Raw genomic sequence first — 24,601 nt, forward strand, 5'->3', positions numbered from 1 at the left:
TTACTGGTCACAACACCGACGAATAGTCCAGAGACCACAGAGTGGCATGGCCGCCTAATTTTGCCTAAGCAAGACCACCGAATTTAGCATTACAGAGTCTCATTTCTACAACACACTCCCATAACAATGCTTGTGTGCTGCTAACAAGATCAAGCTATCTCATAAACCCTGTGTGAACTTCTGAATCTCGCAGTTTCTTTTGGCCCTCGAGTTTATTTTCTTTGAGAATTGCGGAAAGAGGATTAAACGACATAATGACGATTTGATTTGCACTGCAAAACAGAGTATTTTACTATTGTCATAAACTTATGTAAGAAGTTTGATTAGATTAGCCATAAAACTTTTCAAAATCTTACAACTGTAAAATTAAAATTTTGTACCCTCCAGAGGAAGTCAATACGCATTAAAATCTTACAATTTTACTGATCACAACACCGACGAATAGTCCAGAGACCACAGAGTGGCATGGCCGCCTAATGTTGCCTAAGCAAGACCACCGAATTTAGCATTACAGAGTCTCATTTCTACAACACACTCCCATAACAATGCTTGTGTGCTGCTAACAAGATCAAGCTATCTCATAAATCATGTGTGAACTTCTGAATCTCGCAGTTTCTTTTGGCCCTCGAGTTTATTTTCTTTGAGAATTGCGGAAAGAGGATTAAACGACATAATGACGATTTGATTTGCACTGCAAAACAGAGTATTTTACTATTGTCATAAACTTCTGTAAGAAGTTTGATTAGATTAACCATAAAACTTTTCAAAATCTTACAACTGTAAAATTAAAATTTTGTACCCTCGAGAGGAAGTCAATACGCATTAAAATCTTACAATTTTACTGATCACAACACCGACGAATAGTCCAGAGACCACAGAGTGGCATGGCCGCCTAATGTTGCCTAAGCAAGACCACCGAATTTAGCATTACAGAGTCTCATTTCTACAACACACTCCCATAACAATGCTTGTGTGCTGCTAACAAGATCAAGCTATCTCATAAACCCTGTGTGAACTTCTGAATCTCGCAGTTTCTTTTGGCACTCGATTTTATTTTCTTTGAGAATTGCGGAAAGAGGATTAAACGACATAATAACGATTTGATTTGCACTGCAAAACAGAGTATTTTACTATTGTAATAAACTTATGTAAGAAGTTTGATTAGATTAACCATAAAACTTTTCAAAATCTTACAACTGTAAAATTAAAATTTTGTACCCTACAGAGGAAGTCAATACGCATTAAAATCTTACAATTTTACTGGTCACAACACCGACGAATAGTCCAGAGACCACAGAGTGGCATGGCCGCCTAATGTTGCCTAAGCAAGACCACCGAATTTAGCATTACAGAGTCTCATTTCTACAACACACTCCCATAACAATGCTTGTGTGCTGCTAACAAGATCAAGCTATCTCATAAATCCTGTGTGAACTTCTGAATCTCGCAGTTTCTTTTGGCCCTCGAGTTTATTTTCTTTGAGAATTGCGGAAAGAGGATTAAACGACATAATGACGATTTGATTTGCACTGCAAAACAGAGTATTTTTCTATTGTCATAAACTTATGTAAGAAGTTTGATTAGATTAACCATAAAACTTTTCAAAATCTTACAACTGTAAAATTAAAATTTTGTACCCTCCAGAGTAAGTCAATACGCATTAAAATCTTACAATTTTACTGGTCACAACACCGACGAATAGTCCAGAGACCACAGAGTGGCATGGCCGCCTAATTTTGCCTAAGCAAGACCACCGAATTTAGCATTACAGAGTCTCATTTCTACAACACACTCCCATAACAATGCTTGTGTGCTGCTAACAAGATCAAGCTATCTCATAAACCCTGTGTGAACTTATGAATCTCGCAGTTTCTTTTGGCCCTCGAGTTTATTTTCTTTGAGAATTGAGGAAAGGGGATTAAACGACATAATGACGATTTGATTTGCACTGCAAAATAGAGTATTTTACTATTGTAATAAACTTATGTAAGAAGTTTGATTAGGTTAACCATAAAACTTTTCAAAATCTTACAACTGTAAAATTAAAATTTTGTACCCTCCAGAGGAAGTCAATACGCATTAAAATCTTACAATTTTACTGATCACAACACCGACGAATAGTCCAGAGACCACAGAGTGGCATGGCCGCCTAATGTTGCCTAAGCAAGACCACCGAATTTAGCATTACAGAGTCTCATTTCTACAACACACTTCCATAACAATGCTTGTGTGCTGCTAACAAGATCAAGCTATCTCATAAATCCTGTGTGAACATCTGAATCTCGCAGTTTCTTTTGGCCCTCGAGTTTATTTTCTTTGAGAATTGCGGAAAGAGAATTAAACGACATAATGACGATTTGATTTGCACTGCAAAACAGAGTATTTTACTATTGTAATAAACTTATGTAAGAAGTTTGATTAGATTAACCATAAAACTTTTCAAAATATTACAACTGTAAAATTAAAATTTTGTACCCTCCAGAGGAAGTCAATACGCATTAAAATCTTACAATTTTACTGGTCACAACACCGACGAATAGTCCAAAGACCACAGAGTGGCATGGCCGGCTAATGTTGCCTAAGCAAGACCACCGAATTTAGCATTACAGAGTCTCATTTCTACAACACACTCCCATAACAATGCTTGTGTGCTGCTAACAAGATCAAGCTATCTCATAAATCCTGTGTGAACTTCTGAATCTCGCAGTTTCTTTTGGCCCTCGAGTTTATTTTCTTTGAGAATTGCGGAAAGAGGATTAAACGACATAATGACGATTTGATTTGCACTGCAAAACATAGTATTTTACTATTGTCATAAACTTATGTAAGAAGTTTGATTAGATTAACCATAAAACTTTTCAAAATCTTACAACTGTAAAATTAAAATTTTGTACCCTCCAGAGGAAGTCAATACGCATTAAAATCTTACAATTTTACTGGTCACAACACCGACGAATAGTCCAGAGACCACAGAGTGGCATGGTCGCCTAATGTTGCCTAAGCAAGACCACCGAATTTAGCATTACAGAGTCTCATTTCTACAACACACTCCCATAACAATGCTTGTGTGCTGCTAACAAGATCAAGCTATCTCATAAACCCTGTGTGAACTTCTGAATCTCGCAGTTTCTTTTGGCCCTCGAGTTTATTTTCTTTGAGAATTGCGGAAAGGGGATTAAACGACATAATGACGATTTGATTTGCACTGCAAAACAGAGTATTTTACTATTGTCATAAACTTATGTAAGAAGTTTGATTAGATTAACCGTAAAACTTTTCAAAATCTTACAACTGTAAAATTAAAATTTTGTACCCTCCAGAGGAAGTCAATACGCATTAAAATCTTACAATTTTACTGGTCACAACACCGACGAATAGTCCAGAGACCACAGAGTGGCATGGCCGCCTAATGTTGCCTAAGCAAGACCACCGAATTTAGCATTACAGAGTCTCATTTCTACAACACACTCCCATAACAATGCTTGTGTGCTGCTAACAAGATCAAGCTATCTCATAAACCCTGTGTGAACTTCTGAATCTCGCAGTTTCTTTTGGCCCTCGAGTTTATTTTCTTTGAGAATTGCGGAAAGAGGATTAAACGACATAATGACGATTTGATTTGCACTGCAAAACAGAGTATTTTTCTATTGTCATAAACTTATGTAAGAAGTTTGATTAGATTAACCATAAAACTTTTCAAAATCTTACAACTGTAAAATTAAAATTTTGTACCCTCCAGAGGAAGTCAATACGCATTAAAATCTTACAATTTTACTGGTCACAACACCGACGAATAGTCCAGAGACCACAGAGTGGCATGGCCGCCTAATGTTGCCTAAGCAAGACCACCGAATTTAGCATTACAGAGTCTCATTTCTACAACACACTCCCATAACAATGCTTGTGTGCTGCTAACAAGATCAAGCTATCTCATAAACCCTGTGTGAACTTCTGAATCTCGCAGTTTCTTTTGGCCCTCGAGTTTATTTTCTTTGAGAATTGAGGAAAGGGGATTAAACGACATAATGACGATTTGATTTGCACTGCAAAATAGAATATTTTACTATTGTAATAAACTTATGTAAGAAGTTTGATTAGATTAACCATAAAACTTTTCAAAATCTTACAACTGTAAAATTAAAATTTTGTACCCTCCAGAGGAAGTCAATACGCATTAAAATCTTACAATTTTACTGATCACAACACCGACGAATAGTCCAGAGACCACAGAGTGGCATGGCCGCCTAATGTTGCCTAAGCAAGACCACCGAATTTAGCATTACAGAGTCTCATTTCTACAACACACTTCCATAACAATGCTTGTGTGCTGCTAACAAGATCAAACTATCTCATAAATCCTGTGTGAACATCTGAATCTCGCAGTTTCTTTTGGCCCTCGAGTTTATTTTCTTTGAGAATTGCGGAAAGAGCATTAAACGACATAATGACGATTTGATTTGCACTGCAAAACAGAGTATTTTACTATTGTCATAAACTTATGTAAGAAGTTTGATTAGATTAACCATAAAACTTATCAAAATCTTACAACTGTAAAATTTAAATTTTGTACCCTCCAGAGGAAGTCAATACGCATTAAAATCTTACAATTTTACTGATCACAACACCGACGAATAGTCCAGAGACAACAGAGTGGCATGGCCGCCTAATGTTGCCTAAGCAAGACCACCGAATTTAGCATTACAGAGTCTCATTTCTACAACACACTCCCATAACAATGCTTGTGTGCTGCTAACAAGATCAAGCTATCTCATAAACCCTGTGTGAACTTCTGAATCTCGCAGTTTCTTTTGGCCCTCGAGTTTATTTTCTTTGAGAATTGCGGAAAGAGGATTAAACGACATAATGACGATTTGATTTGCACTGCAAAACAGAGTATTTTACTATTGTAATAAACTTATGTAAGAAGTTTGATTAGATTAACCATAAAACTTTTCAAATATTACAACTGTAAAATTAAAATTTTGTACCCTCCAGAGGAAGTCAATACGCATTAAAATCTTACAATTTTACTGGTCACAACACCGACGAATAGTCCAAAGACCACAGAGTGGCATGGCCGGCTAATGTTGCCTAAGCAAGACCACCAAATTTAGCATTACAGAGTCTCATTTCTACAACACACTCTCATAACAATGCTTGTGTGCTGCTAACAAGATCAACCTATCTCATAAATCCTGTGTGAACTTCTGAATCTCGCAGTTTCTTTTGGCCCTCGAGTTTATTTTCTTTGAGAATTGCGGAAAGAGGATTAAACGACATAATGACGATTTGATTTGCACTGCAAAACATAGTATTTTACTATTGTCATAAACTTATGTAAGAAGTTTGATTAGATTAACCATAAAACTTTTCAAAATCTTACAACTGTAAAATTAAAATTTTGTACCCTCCAGAGGAAGTCAATACGCATTAAAATCTTACAATTTTACTGGTCACAACAACGACGAATAGTCCAGAGACCACAGAGTGGCATGGCCGCCTAATGTTGCCTAAGCAAGACCACCGAATTTAGCATTACAGAGTCTCATTTCTACAACACACTCCCATAACAATGCTTGTGTGCTGCTAACAAGATCAAGCTATCTCATAAATCATGTGTGAACTTCTGAATCTCGCAGTTTCTTTTGGCCCTCGAGTTTATTTTCTTTGAGAATTGCGGAAAGAGGATTAAACGACATAATGACGATTTGATTTGCACTGCAAAACAGAGTATTTTACTATTGTCATAAACTTCTGTAAGAAGTTTGATTAGATTAACCATAAAACTTTTCAAATATTACAACTGTAAAATTAAAATTTTGTACCCTCCAGAGGAAGTCAATACGCATTAAAATCTTACAATTTTACTGGTCACAACACCGACGAATAGTCCAAAGACCACAGAGTGGCATGGCCGGCTAATGTTGCCTAAGCAAGACCACCGAATTTAGCATTACAGAGTCTCATTTCTACAACACACTCTCATAACAATGCTTGTGTGCTGCTAACAAGATCAACCTATCTCATAAATCCTGTGTGAACTTCTGAATCTCGCAGTTTCTTTTGGCCCTCGAGTTTATTTTCTTTGAGAATTGCGGAAAGAGGATTAAACGACATAATGACGATTTGATTTGCACTGCAAAACATAGTATTTTACTATTGTCATAAACTTATGTAAGAAGTTTGATTAGATTAACCATAAAACTTTTCAAAATCTTACAACTGTAAAATTAAAATTTTGTACCCTCCAGAGGAAGTCAATACGCATTAAAATCTTACAATTTTACTGGTCACAACACCGACGAATAGTCCAGAGACCACAGAGTGGCATGGCCGCCTAATGTTGCCTAAGCAAGACCACCGAATTTAGCATTACAGAGTCTCATTTCTACAACACACTCCCATAACAATGCTTGTGTGCTGCTAACAAGATCAAGCTATCTCATAAACCCTGTGTGAACTTCTGAATCTCGCAGTTTCTTTTGGCCCTCGAGTTTATTTTCTTTGAGAATTGCGGAAAGGGGATTAAACGACATAATGACGATTTGATTTGCACTGCAAAACAGAGTATTTTACTATTGTCATAAACTTATGTAAGAAGTTTGATTAGATTAACCGTAAAACTTTTCAAAATCTTACAACTGTAAAATTAAAATTTTGTACCCTCCAGAGGAAGTCAATACGCATTAAAATCTTATAATTTTACTGGTCACAACACCGACGAATAGTCCAGAGACCACAGAGTGGCATGGCCGCCTAATGTTGCCTAAGCATGACCACCGAATTTAGCATTACAGAGTCTCATTCCTACAACACACTCCCATAACAATGCTTGTGTGCTGCTAACAAGATCAAGCTATCTCATAAACCCTGTGTGAACTTCTGAATCTCGTAGTTTCTTTTGGCCCTCGAGTTTATTTTCTTTGAGAATTGCGGAAAGAGGATTAAACGACATAATGACGATTTGATTTGTACTGCAAAACAGAGTATTTTACTATTGTCATAAACTTATGTAAGAAGTTTGATTAGATTACCCATAAAACTTTTCAAAATCTTACAACTGTAAAATTAAAATTTTGTACCCTCCAGAGGAAGTCAATACGCATTAAAATCTTACAATTTTACTGGTCACAACACCGACGAATAGTCCAGAGACCACAGAGTGGCATGGCCGCCTAATGTTGCCTAAGCAAGACCACCGAATTTAGCATTACAGAGTCTCATTTCTACAACACACTCCCATAACAATGCTTGTGTGCTGCTAACAACATCAAGCTATCTCATAAACCCTGTGTGAACTTCTGAATCTCGCAGTTTCTTTTGGCCCTCGAGTTTATTTTCTTTGAGAATTGCGGAAAGAGGATTAAACGACATAATGACGATTTGATTTGTACTGCAAAACAGAGTATTTTACTATTGTCATAAACTTATGTAAGAAGTTTGATTAGATTAACCATAAAACTTTTCAAAATCTTACAACTGTAAAATTAAAATTTTGTACCCTCCAGAGGAAGTCAATACGCATTAAAATCTTACAATTTTACTGATCACAACACCGACGAATAGTCCAGAGACCACAGAGTGGCATGGCCGCCTAATGTTGCCTAAGCAAGACCACCGAATTTAGCATTACAGAGTCTCATTTCTACAACACACTCCCATAACAATGCTTGTGTGCTGCTAACAAGATCAAGCTATCTCATAAATCCTGTGTGAACTTCTGAATCTCGTAGTTGCTTAGGATTATTGTCCCCACATGGTAGGTGGCGATAATATTGGAAACTACATTCTAGTTCATACTATTTATATTTGAGAAGTCCGCCCTCATGAACTTGCTATTTTCTTAGGATTATTGTCCCCACAGAGCAGGTGGCGATAATATTAGAAAAAGGTTTCATAAATTGCAGACCAATTGATGGAGACCATATACAAACGTTGAGTTCGTAATTATAGCTTAGATATTTTGGGTTATGGTTTTACTTTAATTATCCTTAGCCTTGAGGCAGTTTAAGGCTTAATTAAATTCTGTTGGTATTAATCTACTGGATAATTAAATCTTTTATTAATTGGTATCTTCCATTAGGAAATTATTGTTCTAGAATATAATTCTTATTCATGTCTACTATAAGGTATGTCTAAAATAAACAAATTATTTAATTCTTAATAAGACATGAAAAATTAAATTCAAATTAATTCCATGTTCAAGATTAGGAAGAGATATTTCATTATTTAAAAATATTATTATTTATTTCCATAGATATAGAAAATAATAAAAATATTCCTTAAATCTAGATAAATATTAGGAAACTATTAAATTATTCTCATCTATATCATCTAGGAATAAAATAATATTATTTATTTCCATAGATATAGATAATAATAAAATTATTCCTAAAATCTAGGTAAATCTTCCAAAAAGATTTTATTTCCATTAAATAATAATATTTTAATGATATCTTTTAATAAAATAATTAAATAATCATTAAAATAATCTTTCATCGTTATCTCATCGTACGAGGTTCGCACGAACGATGAACGACGAAAATCCGACAAGTTCTTCGTCGGACCACGACGCACGAAGCGTCTCGGCCACCAGCGCGCAGGTGGCGCGCCAGCGTCTCGGCCACCTGGCTCGTCGGCTGTCGCAGCTTCTCGGCCAGGCGCGCACACGGCGGCACGCGCCTCTCGGCCAGCTGCTCGACGCCTGTCTCGGCGTCTCGGCTCGTCGGGTGCCGACACTTCTCGGCCAGGCGCTCGCACGGTGGCGCGCGCCTCTCGGCCAGCGTCTCGGCGCCCGGCTCGACCCTCCGAGCCGTCGGGTGTCGCGAGCTCTTGGCCAGCGGCGCGCACGGTGGCGCGCCCGCTCTCGGCCAGCTCGGACCTTCCGCCTAGGATTCATCCCGGTGTCTCGCGGTGTCACGGTGGCTCTCGAACGAGCCACCACTCCGCGCCAGTCACCGCCGTGTCGACCTTGACCCGGGTTTCGTCTGGTGCGTGAGGTCTCGGCCGGCGGCGCGCACGAGTGCGTCGCCCCGTGATCACGGCTCCCGGCTCCCACTGTCTCGACATCCCTATCTCGATCGCACGTGGTGCGTTCGAGCAATTCAAGTTCTTTGATTCGATAGTTCTTGAGTTCATCATGCATAATTAATTAAACAAAATACCATGAACATGCTTCGCAATCAAATAACACATGCATACATCAATTTCGCGAAATTTAAATCCAAATAATCAGAGCCAAAGACTGGCTCTGATACCAGCAAAAGGGGCTGGCAGCGGAAGCGTACGTTCAAAACGGATCACATGAATTTGATCTATTTAGCAGATTATTTAGACAAACTCTATTCACATAATTATCACATGTATCATGCTCATAACTTGAATTAAAACATGCTTTAGCACATAAAATTCCTAAAACATGCTCACTACGGAATTAGCCAATTTACCTCGTTGATTCAATCAAGAATCGATGATGGCTTGCTCCGTCTCCACGTGAAGATCTTCAATACAAGACCTCGGATCTTCTGACTGGTGTCCCAGACTATACGCTGATATTTGTGTGGGCAAATCTCACCAACGTACTAGGACTCGAATAATGGAAGACAGAACTCAGCCCACGGAGGGAGCACAATTTTCGAAAACTCTCTCAAGAGGGGGAGGGACGAAAATTTTGTAAAATAATTGTTGTGTTTTCTGTCTCCTTTATTCTCATATTTATATAAGTCACATATTGGGCCCAGTCAGGGATCTAAGGAAGAATCTGGAACAGGCCTCACCCAATTAGCTTTTTACTAATCAAATTGAACCCACAATTTAATATAAGCTTATATTGGAATATTACGAGCAGCCACTACAGAAGTAATATTGCACTGCCTTCCAAATCCGAAATTACAAGTATTCCAGGTTTCCTTTAATTGTATTTGATTTATTTCCCGCGCTTAAGATCGAAACATCCATTAATTAATTAATGTCTGCTATAGACTTAATTAATTAACATATTTCGAATTCCAAGAGTGGACTTAGCAAGAAACTCTTATTTGTTATTCATAGAGTAATCAAACTCCAACTAGCTAGGTTCCGAATAATAAAACCTCGTTTTGAGCTCCTCTTGTGGATGTTATCAAACGAGACTCTCCTCGCGCACGTTTCAACATAATAGCAATCCTAGCACCTCTAGATAATGACCACCACTACCCAATATACCTGGATCGTTGGGTTACGAAAAACCCGCACCTTTGGTAAGTCAAAGTAGTGGATACTCAATATCGTATGCTCAATGTTAACGTACATTGATTAAGAAATTAATTCTCAAGACCTCGTCTTTCAGTAGATAGCATAAAGACTCGTCTTGCTGTTAGATCCATTCAGTGCTATACCACACCAACGTCATCTTATTTCAATAAGGTTTAGAAATAATCGGACTGACATTGCAACCTTTCGCAATAGGTAGTCTAGGCCTATCTAGGTTGTGAAATTCTTATTTTTCTTTGTTTAGAACTGACCGTGTTACCTTAAATTGGACGACGCCCACAACCGGTCTACTAAAACAAAGACTTAGACTTTGTTACGTTTGCTCATACATTTAAATATGCAATAAACAACCATTAAATGTAAAACATAACAACATTATGACAAAAATAATCTGTTGCATTTATTCGAAAATAACCATTAGAGTTTTACAGTATCCAATCACTCGAAAGGTGATTTCTAGTATACAAAACCCTAACACCTTAATATCTATATCCCCATTCCCATTATCTCCCCCATCAGCACCCAAAGCACCCACAACATCTCTATCTCGAGTAAGTGAACTAACACCTCAGTTTCTTCCACCGCAGACAAACCCATTACCCCTTTTTGTACTCCTATTTCAGCCATCTCCTTGGATGATTTGTTGTCAAACAATCTGACTAACCGTTCATCTATATTCAACCCGGGCTTCAAAAAATAATCTGCCATACTTACATCAACACTAAGCTTCTTCTGAACATCGTCCACTTCTAGTTTAGACCATCTGTCTAGGTCACAGTTCGCGTATGTACTCAACATCCCCACTAACGTACTACTTTCCACAGGTTTCAACCATCACACCGGAGTATTGCAATCATGTTGTGAAGGTCTCATCTATACTGCTGACATACCATATCAGTCAAAAAATTTACTAAAGCAATATGAATAGCATTTATTTCAACCCACCAACAAGCTTGTCCCCCATCACCAAACCATCCATACGAAAATCCAAAGTAGAACACGAACACCCAAAAAAGCCACAACACCAACACACAATCTGGATTTCACACATGTTCACCAACAAAAATGATAAACCAAACAAAATCTGTAGTTAAATTACTAAACCCTAAACAACTGAATTATTCCACAACATGCAAACTGATAAATTATTCAATTCTCACATGTTTAACACTAATCCCTAAACACAATCTGCACTACACATTCCCCAAACTCAGCCCACCAAATACAACACATATATATACTATTCAGATTGTCGACTGCAACAGACGTTTGATATTCTCAGCTTTGGATCAAGCTCGCACAGATTTGTTTTTGGGTCACTCCCAAAAGGCCTCAAACTGATTGGGGTTGGATAAGAATTATATACACCTTCTAACTTCCCTTAGACTCACGATGTGGGATGGGTTTGTACTCAACAAACCTCCCCCTCAAACTAGATCACATCGGGAACAGACAGACGCAGTTGGCACATCGAGACTTTACAGGCCCGACTCAAATTTGAGTCATCTTGTGCCCCGCTCGATCTGACTCTGATCTGTTTTTAGGTCACTCCTGAAAGTCCTGGGGTGACAAGAATTATATACACCTTCCAATTTCCCTCAGATTCCATTTGTGGGATGGGTTTGTACTCAACAAACCTCCCTCTCAAACCAGATCAATCGGGAATAGACGGACACAATCTACACATCGAGACATTATAGGCCCGACTCAAACTTGAGTCATCATGGGCCCCAATCAACCTTTCTCTGATACCACTTGTTCCAATTGTCGACTGCAACAGACGTTTGATATTGTCGGTCAAGCCCGCACAGATTTATTTTTGGGTCACTCCCAAAAGACCCCAAACTGATTGGGATTGGACATAAATTATATACAGCTTCTAACATCCCTCAGACTCCCGATGTGGGGTGGGTTTGTACTCATCACATACAAAAAATGAAACCCTAATTGCATACACAGCAAAAATCGAGACAAAATAAGACAAATATAATAATTAAGCGACAACCCTCATCATGCTTGGGGACCACTTTCCATAATAAAAAAGTTTCGGAACACTTCTATAAAACCACACGAGGACAGTTTTAAGCACAATTGAAAATGTTATAATCAAATTTTTACCTTCGCGATTTTGAGTCGGAGGCGGTGGGCAGATTTTGAGTCAGAGGCGGTGGAGTTTGAGTCGGATTCGAAGTCGGTGGATTTTGAGTTTAAGGCCCATTTTCATCCGGAGGAGCTGGCTTTTCATCCTGAGGATATGGCTTGTTGTTCTTAGCCTTCATCCTCCTCTCGTACATGTACCAACTCAACTCCTCCTTATCGCGAGCGTCGCCTGAGGCAACGGTAATAGCTGTCGTAGACGTACCAACTCATCTCGAATTAGGGTTCACTTCAGATCCAGAATTAGGGTTCATCAATAACAACCTTCGTTCATTCGTCGGCTGGTTGTCGGTTTCGTTCAGCGACAGAGAAGAATAGGGTTTTTAATTCAAAATGTTTTTTCGTTGAAGTGTAATGGAGAGTGAGAGTGACGATTGAGTTGGTTTTTTATTCAGAATATTTTTTTTGTTTTGTAAACTCTTAGACATCTCTAAGAGAGAGGTAAATCGAGAGGTAAAGGCATATAACTACCATATTTACTTTTTTTTATGAAAAATCATTTCCAAGAGGAAATGTATTTAAGAAGGTATTATAACTTTTTCCATTTTGAAGAAGTATCTTTAATGGAGATGTAAAATATTATAACTACCATATTTTCCTTCTTTTCATGAAAAATCATTTTCCAAGGAGCAGGGTATTTGAGAAGATATTACACTTTATGTTTTTGAATGCATTTTGTACAATTATTTTATATTTAAAAAATTATTTACCTTTTTGTATACTTTTTTCCTTTGGAATGTGTTAATTTTTAGAAGGATATATTTCACTTTTAGAGAGGGTAAATAGATGATATACTCTTTCATTTACCTTTCCTTCTTGGAGATGCTCTTATTATGTATTTTTTATTCGTATTTGTATTGTATTTCATTTATTTATTTTCTATATTTTCATTTTTTTACATTTTTTCTAACTAAAAATGAAGTAATGATTTAGCAGCTACTAAACGAACTTAGTAACTTATTCGGTCAAAATCGGCTAAACATCCATTGATCGTTAGTTTTACGTGGCGCCGTCCAAAATGGACTGATTCCGGCCATTTTGAAATGTGTTGGACGGAATAATTCATAACGTAATGTTGATGAACAAAATCATAAAATCGTCATATGTTTAGGACCAGTTTTGGTCCATCCTCTAAAATAAATATGTATACATATGGGCAAAAGCCACTAATAAGCACAAGTACAAAACCAAAGGAACAAGAGTATGGGTGCAAAAACAAATAAAAATAGAAGTTCATTGAACCAAAATTCTGAAATGAAGTACCAAGAAGCATAAGTAAAAAATGCACAATAGGGAAAAGTTATTTTTCTAAAGAAGAAAGGTTGAAGGGAAGAATATGGTTATTTATTTTAATTTAATTAGTTCAAGTAGATAACATGAAACTTGTATTTATAGGGAAAAGGGCATCTTCAAACCAAGGCAAAAAAAATATCATGTTAAATCACAACATAGAGAAGTAAACAACACATTGGGCATTTTAAAGTTCCAACAATCCCAACACATAAAAGAGCAAGAATTAGGCAGAAAACTATAGAATTGGGAAGAAAACCATAAGAATAAGAGCAGAAAATCAAGCACTATAAAAGTCTCAATAGAAAGAAGAGCATCAATGATAAAGTGAGCAGAGTATATTAGAAATGGGTGACTCACCTCTTAAAAGGCCTCATAAAGGGGAGGGTTATCCACACTCATATAGATTAGATGGGATCTTCACCAAGTCGATGTAGGACATAATTTTTAGAGAATTTAACACTCCCCCTCACGTGTAGGGCGGAAAGGACATCGGTCTTCCATTACGTGGGTAGGCAATGCAAGAGATAAGAGAACCATCATCGATGTGGGTCGGAAAGGACATCGGTCTTCCACTCGTGAGGTAGGTAAGAGATAAAGAGAAAACCATCATCGACTTGGGCCCGCTCTGATACCATATTAGAAATGGGCCACTCACCCCTTAAAAGGCCTTATAAGGGGGAGGATTATCCATACTTTTATAGGTGAGCTAGGATCGTTACATAGTAGAAATAGGCCACTCACCCCTTAAAAGGCCTTATAAGGGAGAGGGTTATCCATACTTTTATAGGTGAGCTAGGATCGTTACCAAGTCGATGTGGGACAAGATATTTAGAATTTTAACACGCCCCCTCACGTGTGGGCCGGATCACACATCGGACTTCCATCACGTGGGTAGGCAAGAGAAGAGATAAAGAGATAAAATCCATCATCGACTTGGGCCCGCTCTTATACCATATTAGAAATGGGTCACTCACTCCTTAAAAGGCCTTATAAGAGGGAGGGTTATCCACACTTATATAGGTGAGCTAGGATCGTTACCAAGTCGATGTGGGACAAGAATTATGAATTTCAACACGCCCCCTAACGTGTGGGCTGGAATGACACATCGGACTTCCATCACGTGGGTAGGCAAGAGAAGAGATAAAGGGATATAATCCATCATTAAAAGGCCTCATAAGGGGGAGGGTTATCCACACTTATATAGATTAAACAGGATCTTCACCAAGTCGATTTGGGACATAATTTTTAGAGAATTTAACAGAGTAAGAGAGACGAGCAAACATAAAGATGATGCAGCTACTTACAACCCAACTGCATTAGGCCACCTGCAACGCGTTACTCGGGTGGCCCGTGTTTTGTTCCGCAGTGACGGGACACGTTGCAGCGTCTCGTCCCGTCCCCAGCACGTCCCGCAACCCGTCCCGCAGTGACCAATCCCGTGACATCTCACCACGCGCCGAGGAGCCGTGGCGAGCTCCCAGGCGATGCGTGACGCCCACTCGCCGGCCCGCGAGTGGGATTCATCATGCTAACGCAATAATTCATTTTTTTAAAAAAATTGAAAAAAAAATGTAATTGTGAAAACGGTAATGTTACCGTTTTTTATAGCCGTTTCCAATTTTTTTAATTGTTTTTTATTTTTTTATTCTATAAATACTCCTAATTCATCCTCATTTCACACATAACTACACATCTATTCTTCCCAAATCATCTCCATTTCTTCTCCAATTTTCATCTCAAATCATCTCTCTCTTATTCTACCCCCAAATTTAATCGATCTCATGGATCCATATGAGCAAAGCGTCAAATAATGGAAGAATCACTTGAAGAAGATCGACGCCGGGAAGCGGAGGAAGTCGCGCCGCCCCAAAGACGCTCTCGGACTTACATCCATCGTAACCGGGAGGAAGCCGCCGCATGCGGTGACCGCTATTTTTCCACATCGCAAATACATTGGCGGGCTGGGAAGAGTTCTTCCAAGAAAGGTTCGACGTCGTCGGCCGTCCCAACCACACGACGCTGCAGAAATGTACTGCAGCAATCCGTCAGCTTGCGACTGGACAAACGGCGGATGTGTTCGACGAATACCTCCACATTGGAGACAGCACTGGGAAAATGTGCTTGCTCCAATTCTGCAAAGGCGTCCGGGCAGCCTTCACCGACCAATTTCTCCGGAATCCAAGCACGACAGATTGACAGTTCCTGCTCCGCCTTCACCAACTAGTGCATGGCTTCCCCGGGATGCTTGACAGCGTCGACTGCATGCACTGGCAATGGAAGAATTGTCCGATGGCGTGGAGGGGGTCGTACACGAGCGGCCACAAAGGCACCCACCCCACCGTTATACTCGAGGCCGTAGTCGACTACCGGCTATAGATCTGGCATGCGTACTCCATGTTCCCTGGCTCGAACAACGACATAAACGTGCTCCAACAATCCGACCTCTTCGCCGAAGTTTTGGATGGTAAAGCGCCGACCATCAACTTCGCCGCTAACAAACGGCGCTATAGAATGGGGTAATATCTTGCCGACGGCATCTACCCGAAGTGGCCAACCTTCGTGAAGACGTGCGCTAGGCCTGTGAACGCAAAGCAGGCGCTTTTTGCGCAGAAGCAGGAGGCTACTCGGAAAGATGTGGAGCGGGCGTTCGGGGTTCTCCAAGCGCGCTTCAACATTATCATAGCCCTGGCTCGTTCGTGGTTCATGGAGAACATGGTCGACATCATGTATACGTGCATAATCTTGCACAACATGATTGTCCAAGACGAAGGACTCGAGGCGGGAAATTGGTTCGACCCCGAAACCCCTGAAAGCTCAACCGCCAGTAGTCCGCCTCGAAGTGGAGTGCATCCGTCTATACAAGAACGGTTGTCTATTCATGCAAGGACACGTGACTCTTCCGCCCACGCCCAACTCCAAGATGATCTCATGGAGCACATTTGGGCAAACTTTGGTGGAGGAAATTAAATTATGTATTTTTAATTTTTTTAGGATTTTTAATTATGTTTTTTTTCAATTTTTTACGAATTTTATGTTGTAATGTTATTTTATTTTTAATGAAGTGTGTTTTTATTAATTGAATTTGGTGGAAAAGAAATAAAAAAATGAAATTGAATGAATAGTAATTTAAGGGACGGTTAAGGGACGGAGGGTTGCAGGTTTCGTCCCTTAGTTAAGGGATGGAGTAAAAAAGTACAGTGAGGCCCGTAAATAGTGTTTTAAGGGACGGTTAAGGGACGCTATAGTGACAGCGTTGTGGATGGCCTTAGGCTCTTACGAATGAAATGTCAAGAAATAATGGCCATAAGAAAAAAGGAACAGGGCAAACAACATACACTGAAGAACATAAAGCACTTAAAAATCAATGCGGAATGAAAAACAGGTGAGCACCAAAATAAAGCTGATAATGCCAGAAGAATACATCTAAGAGAAAATAGGAATAAAATCAGACTTATCTGCGCTTATTCCTTTTATGGTCTATTTCATACTTTCAAAGATTTAGAATCGGTTGGTTTGGATCTCACTTGGCCATCATGACCTTGACAAACTCCTCGTAGTTGATCTGCCCATCTCCATCCACATCGGCCTCACGGATCATCTCATCAACCTCCTCATCAGTAAGCTTCTCCCCAAGGTTTGTCATGACATGTCGAAGCTCAGCTGCAGAAATGAATCCATTTTGGTCTTTGTCGAAAACACGGAAAGCTTCCTTGAGTTCTTCCTCTGAATCTGTATCCTTCATCTTTCTGGCCATCAAGTTAAGGAACTCTGGGAAATCGATTGTTCCATTGCCATCAGCATCAACTTCATTGATCATATCCTGAAGTTCAGCCTCTGTGGGGTTCTGCCCCAACGAACGCATCACAGTGCCAAGCTCCTTGGTAGTGACGCAGCCTGTCATTGAGTTCACAAGCATTTATACGGGAAGGGAAACTTAGAATAGCCATAAAAATGACAACAAATGACCACGAAATAATAATAAAAATGCAACCATAAATGAGAAAGAAAAATGCCTCTTATATTCAAGACCCTAGAAAACATGAGCTGTAATTCAGACTAAAATTGATAAATATTAGACTCTTTATCAGACAACCAATGTAAATAGCAAGGCAATGAATTAAATGCACATGCATATCAGAGAGGGAAAAGAGAAAAGAGCCAACAAACTGACACATACTCCCTCTGATCCGCAGTAGTGGAGTCATTTTGCCATTTTAGTACGTTCCATAATAGTAGGGTCATTTTCCTTTTCTAGCAAAAGTCAACCAATTTCTTCTCTCGTCCTTTATTCTCTCCTGATCTCTCTACTTTTTTCACTTCCTACTTTATTCTTCCTCTACTTAACTCACTTAACACAATATTTCTTAAATCACGTGCCGAAAAGATAATGTTTTGGACCAAAATTAAAAATCGTCATATGTTTAGGACCAAAAAGAAACTTTATTCAGTAAATTAACCACCACAAATCATTCTACTAAGCAAACACCTCCGCAATTAGAAAGGTCAGTAAGTAGCATTGGCAATCAATTGAAAAACAAGTAGTAGAATTTCATTGATTTCTAATAATACCTACATCCGAACAGAGCTAAGAACATGGAATGTATTCGAGGGGAGAATAAGAGCAACACACAAGCAAACAAAAACATATATAATCACGAATGAAAGCCGAAAGTGGCATTACCAAATCTCATTTCGTCGAGAGATCTAAACCTTAATTGTAAAATCAATACAATTATAATGCAAATACCACCAAAGCCTAGCAGATCAGAAAATATGAAAACTAACAGCCGCCGCGAGGGCTTGAGCAGATCCGTTCGGAGACATCGATATACAAAACACGAAAAAATAGAAGCAAAATTAATACAGCAAAGAAAAAAAGAAATAATATATTTACCATCGCCATCCTTATCGAATAGCGAGAAAGCTTCCTTGAATTCGGAGATCTGCTCATCGGTTAGCTGATCCGCCATTTTCTTCCGATTGTTGATTCAATGTTATCTCCTCTGCTCTCAGATAATAATACGCAGGTAGAGAGAGAACGTTATATGAAAACGAGAGGAAATCCGCCCAATATTATTTAAATCACTCAATTTGATTAGGTTATGTTGAGTTCAAAATCATCCAAGTTTTATCAAATTATGGTCAATCTTAATTTTTAAATAAAGGTAAATTTTGATTCTAAATATATAGTTAAAACAAAAAGTTGGTCCAAAACATTTCCTTTTTAAAAATTGGGTTCATACCAAATAAAATTGTTGTCAATCAAGTTATATTTTTTACAGTTCCGTCAATTTCTAACGGTCAATCGTGGATTAGTGAAATTTTGACCGATTAGTCTTGATATATGATTATTAGTCACCTAATTAGAGTCACATTATAAGCAAATTCACTTCTTATTGCAAAACTAGACCAAATTAGGGTTTTTAGATCTAGTTTTTTATGAATGAGATGCGCAAATGTACAAATTATTTTCGCCTTCATCACAATCCTATTTTACTTCAGCCTAGGGGAAATAAGTCATAACATATTAGGAGGATTTAACTTCACTAGAATATATCACTTCATTCCAGCAAGTTTTTACTTCATTTCAATAGGATTATTATTTCATTCCAGTACGTACAGGCGGTTTCTCCATCGCGTAACGTTCTTTCTCTCTGCAATGTCTATCACTATCGCCACGATGCTCTCCACTGCTGTGAATCGACTCCACGTGCACCAGCGCCGTGATCGGTCTTGTCTTCATTCGATCTCTCGACGGCAGATGGAGGCGTCAAGGCCATCCCGTTGATAATATGACAGTCAAGAAATTCCAGCTATGACAAAAAAATGAAGTGATAGCCTAATTGAATGGTGTAATAAGCACATGGAATGATGTAATAAACTATTGTAATGAAGTATGTGTAGAAACAGTTGAAGTCCTACTGGAATGAAGTAAAAACCTTGTCCAATGAAGTAATGGCGTTTTTTAATGAAGTAATAAACCTACTGGAATAAATTGTATTTTTTAAAGTGAATAAAGTAAAAACACAGTTCAATAAATTTGAATGAAGCATGTGTTGAATCATTTCAAAACAAACTAAAAATAAGTAAAAACATATTGTAGTTTCAAGGTATTATGTACCGGAATGAAGTAATAAACCTACTACAATTAAGTAAAATGGGCTTGAAATGTTCAGCGAAATAATTTACACATCAGCGCATCTCATAAAAAAACTAGATCTAATAACCCAAATTTAGTCTCTAGTTCGGTCTTTAAAATTAGTTCGACATTGATCACAACTCCACCTAATTATATTCTAATTATTTTGCTAATTAAACTTTTTTCTAATGATTTTTACATTATTTTTCCATTCCTAACAAAATAAAAAAGGCGCGACTTTCAGTTGTAAAATGTTCAGGACCTATTTGATCTAGTTTATGAATATGATGAACTAGATATTATGTTGTATGTTTTCTACTTCGATCTTCGACGAAGTCCAATAATGCTATGTAGTAGATTCAAAATCAAAAATTCAAATTCAAAATCAAGATTCAAAACATACTTATGCATTTCAACATACATCGTACAACATTCAACTTTCAAAAATTAAAATTCAGCAACGAAATTCAAATTTCAACAAAAATTAGGGTTTTCATTTAAATCCATCAAATTACTTGATACACAAACAAGTGTTACAACAACAACAAACTATAGACAATACAAGTGTTACAACAACAACAAACTATAGACAATACGACACAACATTAACTAATTTCTCAATATTGAGCTTAATTTTTGATAAATTCAAGGCTAAACAATCAAAATCGGATCCGGCCGCTGAGGTTGATGAACCGACGGCTTCTTCTTCTACAATGGGCCCACACCACTTAAAGAAACTACATTAATTTCTCTCACATACAAAGTAAAGTTTCCCCTTGTCGGTTTTTGCTTGGTTGGTGACAATACGAAGCAACGCCACCTTCTTGCAATTGCAGAAAACATAGCTATATCGGAGGTCTCATGCAACGCTACTGTCGCCGGAACCGCTGCTACACCTCGACTCGACCATATTCAATGGGTTTTGTGGTTGTTGCAGAGAAGGAGAAATTAGGGTTCTTGTTGTTGGATGTGGGGAAGAAATAGAAGAAAAAGAGGGAGAAATAAAGATGAAGAAGTGAATCGAGTTTTTATAGTTACTAATTTTGGTTTTTTATTTTGCATTTTACTAATATTTTAGAAATTAAAAAAAAATATAAAATTAACTACAGTAATCAAAATCGGCTAATCCGGTAAAAAATTCGATAATCCACGGTTGGCCGTCAGAAATTGACGGAACCATAAAAAAAGGACCGTAATGACAACAATTTTATTTGTTATGGACACGATTCTCAAAAAGTGAATGTTTTGGACCAACTTCATATTTTGGTTATATGTTTATGATCAATTTTAACTTTTACTTTATACAAGGACTAAGCTAAGGAAGATAACTTAGTTTGTAAAATACATAGCAAAAGTGGAACCAACACTACATGCTCCTGATTTAATAAAGTTCCCTACAGCAAAGTGAGTGTAAGAGTCTTACATAAGCATAGATACTACAAAAATAGATATACACCAAGACATTTAATCTTGATTCTACAAAAATTAACAACGTTGTTGAAGAAGCTGCTTTTCGCCAGTTTTGAGCGCAGTATGAGTGCTTGAGATGAAGTACTGATAGAGTCCTCGATTTAACAAATCTCGCCGAAGATCATCTCCAATATATATTCAACATATTTTTATTTTTAGTTAGTTATCTTTATTTATTTTTTAATATATTTTGTAAGCTTTTTATTTAATTATCTTGCTTGATTAGCAAGATAAGTTTTAGGGTTTAAAATTCTATAAATAATAGAATTCTATAGTATTTCCATTCATTGAGAAATAAAGTATAAACTTATTCTCATTCCGTGTTCTGGCACCCCCTAGAACTCCAGCTAGGTTTATCTTTTCTTATTCTCACTACAAATTGTTGGTGCTCTAATCCGATAGATCAAGGGTCTATCAGATATTGATATGGAGCGAAATGGCATTGTCAACCATGGTGGGTGCTTACTTAGTAAGTTCCTGAGACACCTACTTCATATACGGTTGCAGCTTTGGGTTCCTGTTTTCACAACTCCAAACACATCCTCTTGTCCAAGAGTTGTTGCACCATCATCTTTTGAGTAAACTGCGTGGATCTCTTCATTATCGTCATGAAGGAAATGAAATCCTCCGGATGATCTCCAAACTGACCAAACATGACTTCCAATGCCAAAACTCTGTACCTATATACATCACATTTTTCTGTAACCTCCATTGTGAAGGCTAACTATGTAGCCAACAAACATGTCATTGTCATGAATACAGTTACTCGAAACTATGTTATCATGTGCATATTTGTTGCGACATATCCCTGAGTTCCCACAAGTATTGTTTGATTGGATGAATCTGGATCCAACAATCTAGTTGTACCAAAATCAAATAAACATCCTTCATACTTTGAATCCAAGAGTATTTTACTGCTTGAAATGTCTGTGTGTATAATAGGCGGGCTGTGATCATGATGCATGTAAGATAAGGTATTTGCAATGCCGTTCACCACATTTACCCTTTTCTTCCAGTTCAGCTTGACAGCTTCGTCTTCATCCGTCAACACGCTAAAGAGGCTTCCTCTTTCCATGTAGTCATATATGAGAAACATGCTTTGTTGGTGCATACAAACTCCAGAAAGCTTGACAACATGGCGATGGCGAATCTGAGAGAGAAGCTTGGCTTCATTCCTAAATGAAGAGTCAAAAGCAGGATTATCTCCTTCAAATTCATGAAGCTTTTTAACAGCAACAGCTCTTCCATAGGCACCAGTTCCAATGCAGTGTATCTAATCTCAAAGTCTGCCGTTGCTAGGATGATGTCTTGATAGGCGATGTTGCCATCCAAGTTCCAAACGTTGAATATATCACCATGGTGTGTTTATTGCTGCTTTCATTGTTAGGAAATAAGGTCCAATTAATATTAAATTAACACACACAATTTAATACTATCAACACACCGATAAGTTTTTATGAACTGTCTATTTTTATTCCTCTTTGGGGATTGTGGATACATTTGGAAGAAGTAAATTCGGATTTCCGTCGAACGATCTGCTCCCAAACTTACGCCATACGTTGGGTGGAATCGTGCCATTTAAACGCTTGTAGCCCAAATCGATTCCATCCAAATGCGAAACAGATTCTGGAACTTGACCAGAAAGATGGTTCTGAGAAAATAACTCATGCCGAAAAAAATGGGACACTTATTCGCGGACGGAAGGAGTAGATGTTAGTAATTTAAATGGGACTTTGGTTATAACATTTAATCTACGAGTTTCTCACCTCGGGAGGGGGTTAATTTAATAGAGTGACCGACTTAATAAATCTAGAGACCGTAATTCAAGGAAGTCGATTAGATAATAGCTCGTGATTGTGTTTTTTATCCTAAAATTCTACATTCTTTCGTCTGCTTTGTATTATTTGTTTTAAATCATTCTTTTATTTGTATATTTATTTATGTCTAGTTTATAAATCAAATAAAAAAACATGTGTCTCTAGATAATATATGACGCTTAGTATATAATAGACACTTGCAATTTTATTTGCTGTGTTTGATATCTCGGTACTGACTTTTAGCTATACTAGATCTACCTTGTACACTTGCAAGTATTTTTTATGTTAATAAATAGTGCATCAAGTTTGTGGCGTCGTTGTTGGGGAATATTATTGTTTTAAGATGATATTATAGAACAATCGATAATACTAATTTGGAGTATAATATTTTGTATAGTTTTATTTTAATTTTTTTTTATCTATTTTGCAAGGAGCACGAAGCACAACAATAGATTACTCTACAATCCAGTACATGAAACAATTATATGTTACAACACTTGATAAGCTCTTAGAGCATGAGTGAGATATAAACATTTGATTGCTCTCTTGTTTTTATTAATTTTCATGTTTAGTTTCTCCTCCGTAGAGCTGAAGCTTTTCTCCATACAGCTAAAACTAGTAGTAGTTTTATTTATAATTGTTCTTTTTTAATTTTTTTAATTTTTCATTTTTTTACAATTTTTTTTAATTTTCATTTTTACAACAAAAATTCGTTTAAAAAAAACTAGAATCTTCTTCCCTATTTTTTTTATTATGTTTTCTCCACATAATTCTCACACTTACACTTAAATTCACATCACTTGATCATATTATTTGGATTCTAACAATATTCTTGTGCTTAACTATCAACTAACACAAGGTGCGTTCTCTTTTAATTTTTGAGCTTTTGAAACGCCTGGATTGTGCACTGTTTTAAGAATATTATTTGGCCCATTTTGAGTATCAAAGTTGCAATTCATGTGTAAAAAATAAAGCCTAAAAGGATAGCTAAAAGTAGAAGTTTGAAGTCTGGAACATTCGAGTCAGCCAGCAGTCGGCTGGACCTTAGTTAGCGCCCGCTTGCGTCCATCAACCGCTGACCCTGCAGCGGTCCGTCTAGGAATTCGTGCCTAAAAGAGGAACACGTCCATGCTTGCTTTATTCTAAGTTGTGCTATAATGCTTCATGTTTGAGTGACACATTCTATGATTAATTCTTAGCTTGCAAAGTAATCGGAAGATTTGCATGTTAGATCGACTTAGCTAAACGCTACAGTTAATTTCCCTTAAAACGGTACTTTTAATTGAGAGTAAGGACCGCTTTGAGAGTTGATAAGGTTCATTTCATGCATCGGCTATGAGGTCAAATTCTGTGATTTCCATGAACTAACACGCTTTTATAAGTTTAGGTGAGTAGAGAATCTGCCAGACCCAGGAAGCGGATGCAAAATTTACCAGGCAGAGGGAATCAAAGGAAATTGAAGTGAAGAACGCCA

General features: G+C 37.7%; 2 protein-coding genes across 2 annotated transcripts; both read right to left on the bottom strand.

Moving 5' to 3' along the window:
* Nucleotides 1–17,033: 17,033 nt before the first annotated feature.
* Nucleotides 17,034–18,779, bottom strand: LOC121745363 (calmodulin-like). Its single transcript, XM_042139238.1, has 2 exons — nucleotides 18,596–18,779; nucleotides 17,034–17,595 (listed from the first exon to the last, which is right to left on the bottom strand). The coding sequence occupies exons 1-2, from the start codon at nucleotides 18,669–18,671 to the stop codon at nucleotides 17,222–17,224; spliced, it is 450 nt and encodes a 149-aa protein (XP_041995172.1). The 5' UTR covers nucleotides 18,672–18,779; the 3' UTR covers nucleotides 17,034–17,221.
* Nucleotides 18,780–21,833: 3,054 nt separating this feature from the next.
* Nucleotides 21,834–22,866, bottom strand: LOC121749246 (MDIS1-interacting receptor like kinase 2-like). The gene is made up of 3 exons (XM_042143852.1): nucleotides 22,862–22,866; nucleotides 22,314–22,551; nucleotides 21,834–22,034 (listed from the first exon to the last, which is right to left on the bottom strand). The coding sequence occupies exons 1-3, from the start codon at nucleotides 22,864–22,866 to the stop codon at nucleotides 21,834–21,836; spliced, it is 444 nt and encodes a 147-aa protein (XP_041999786.1).
* Nucleotides 22,867–24,601: the final 1,735 nt, after the last annotated feature.

The sequence above is a fragment of the Salvia splendens genome, chromosome 1 (assembly GCF_004379255.2).
Source record: "Salvia splendens isolate huo1 chromosome 1, SspV2, whole genome shotgun sequence".
Classification (NCBI taxonomy): domain Eukaryota; kingdom Viridiplantae; phylum Streptophyta; class Magnoliopsida; order Lamiales; family Lamiaceae; genus Salvia; species Salvia splendens.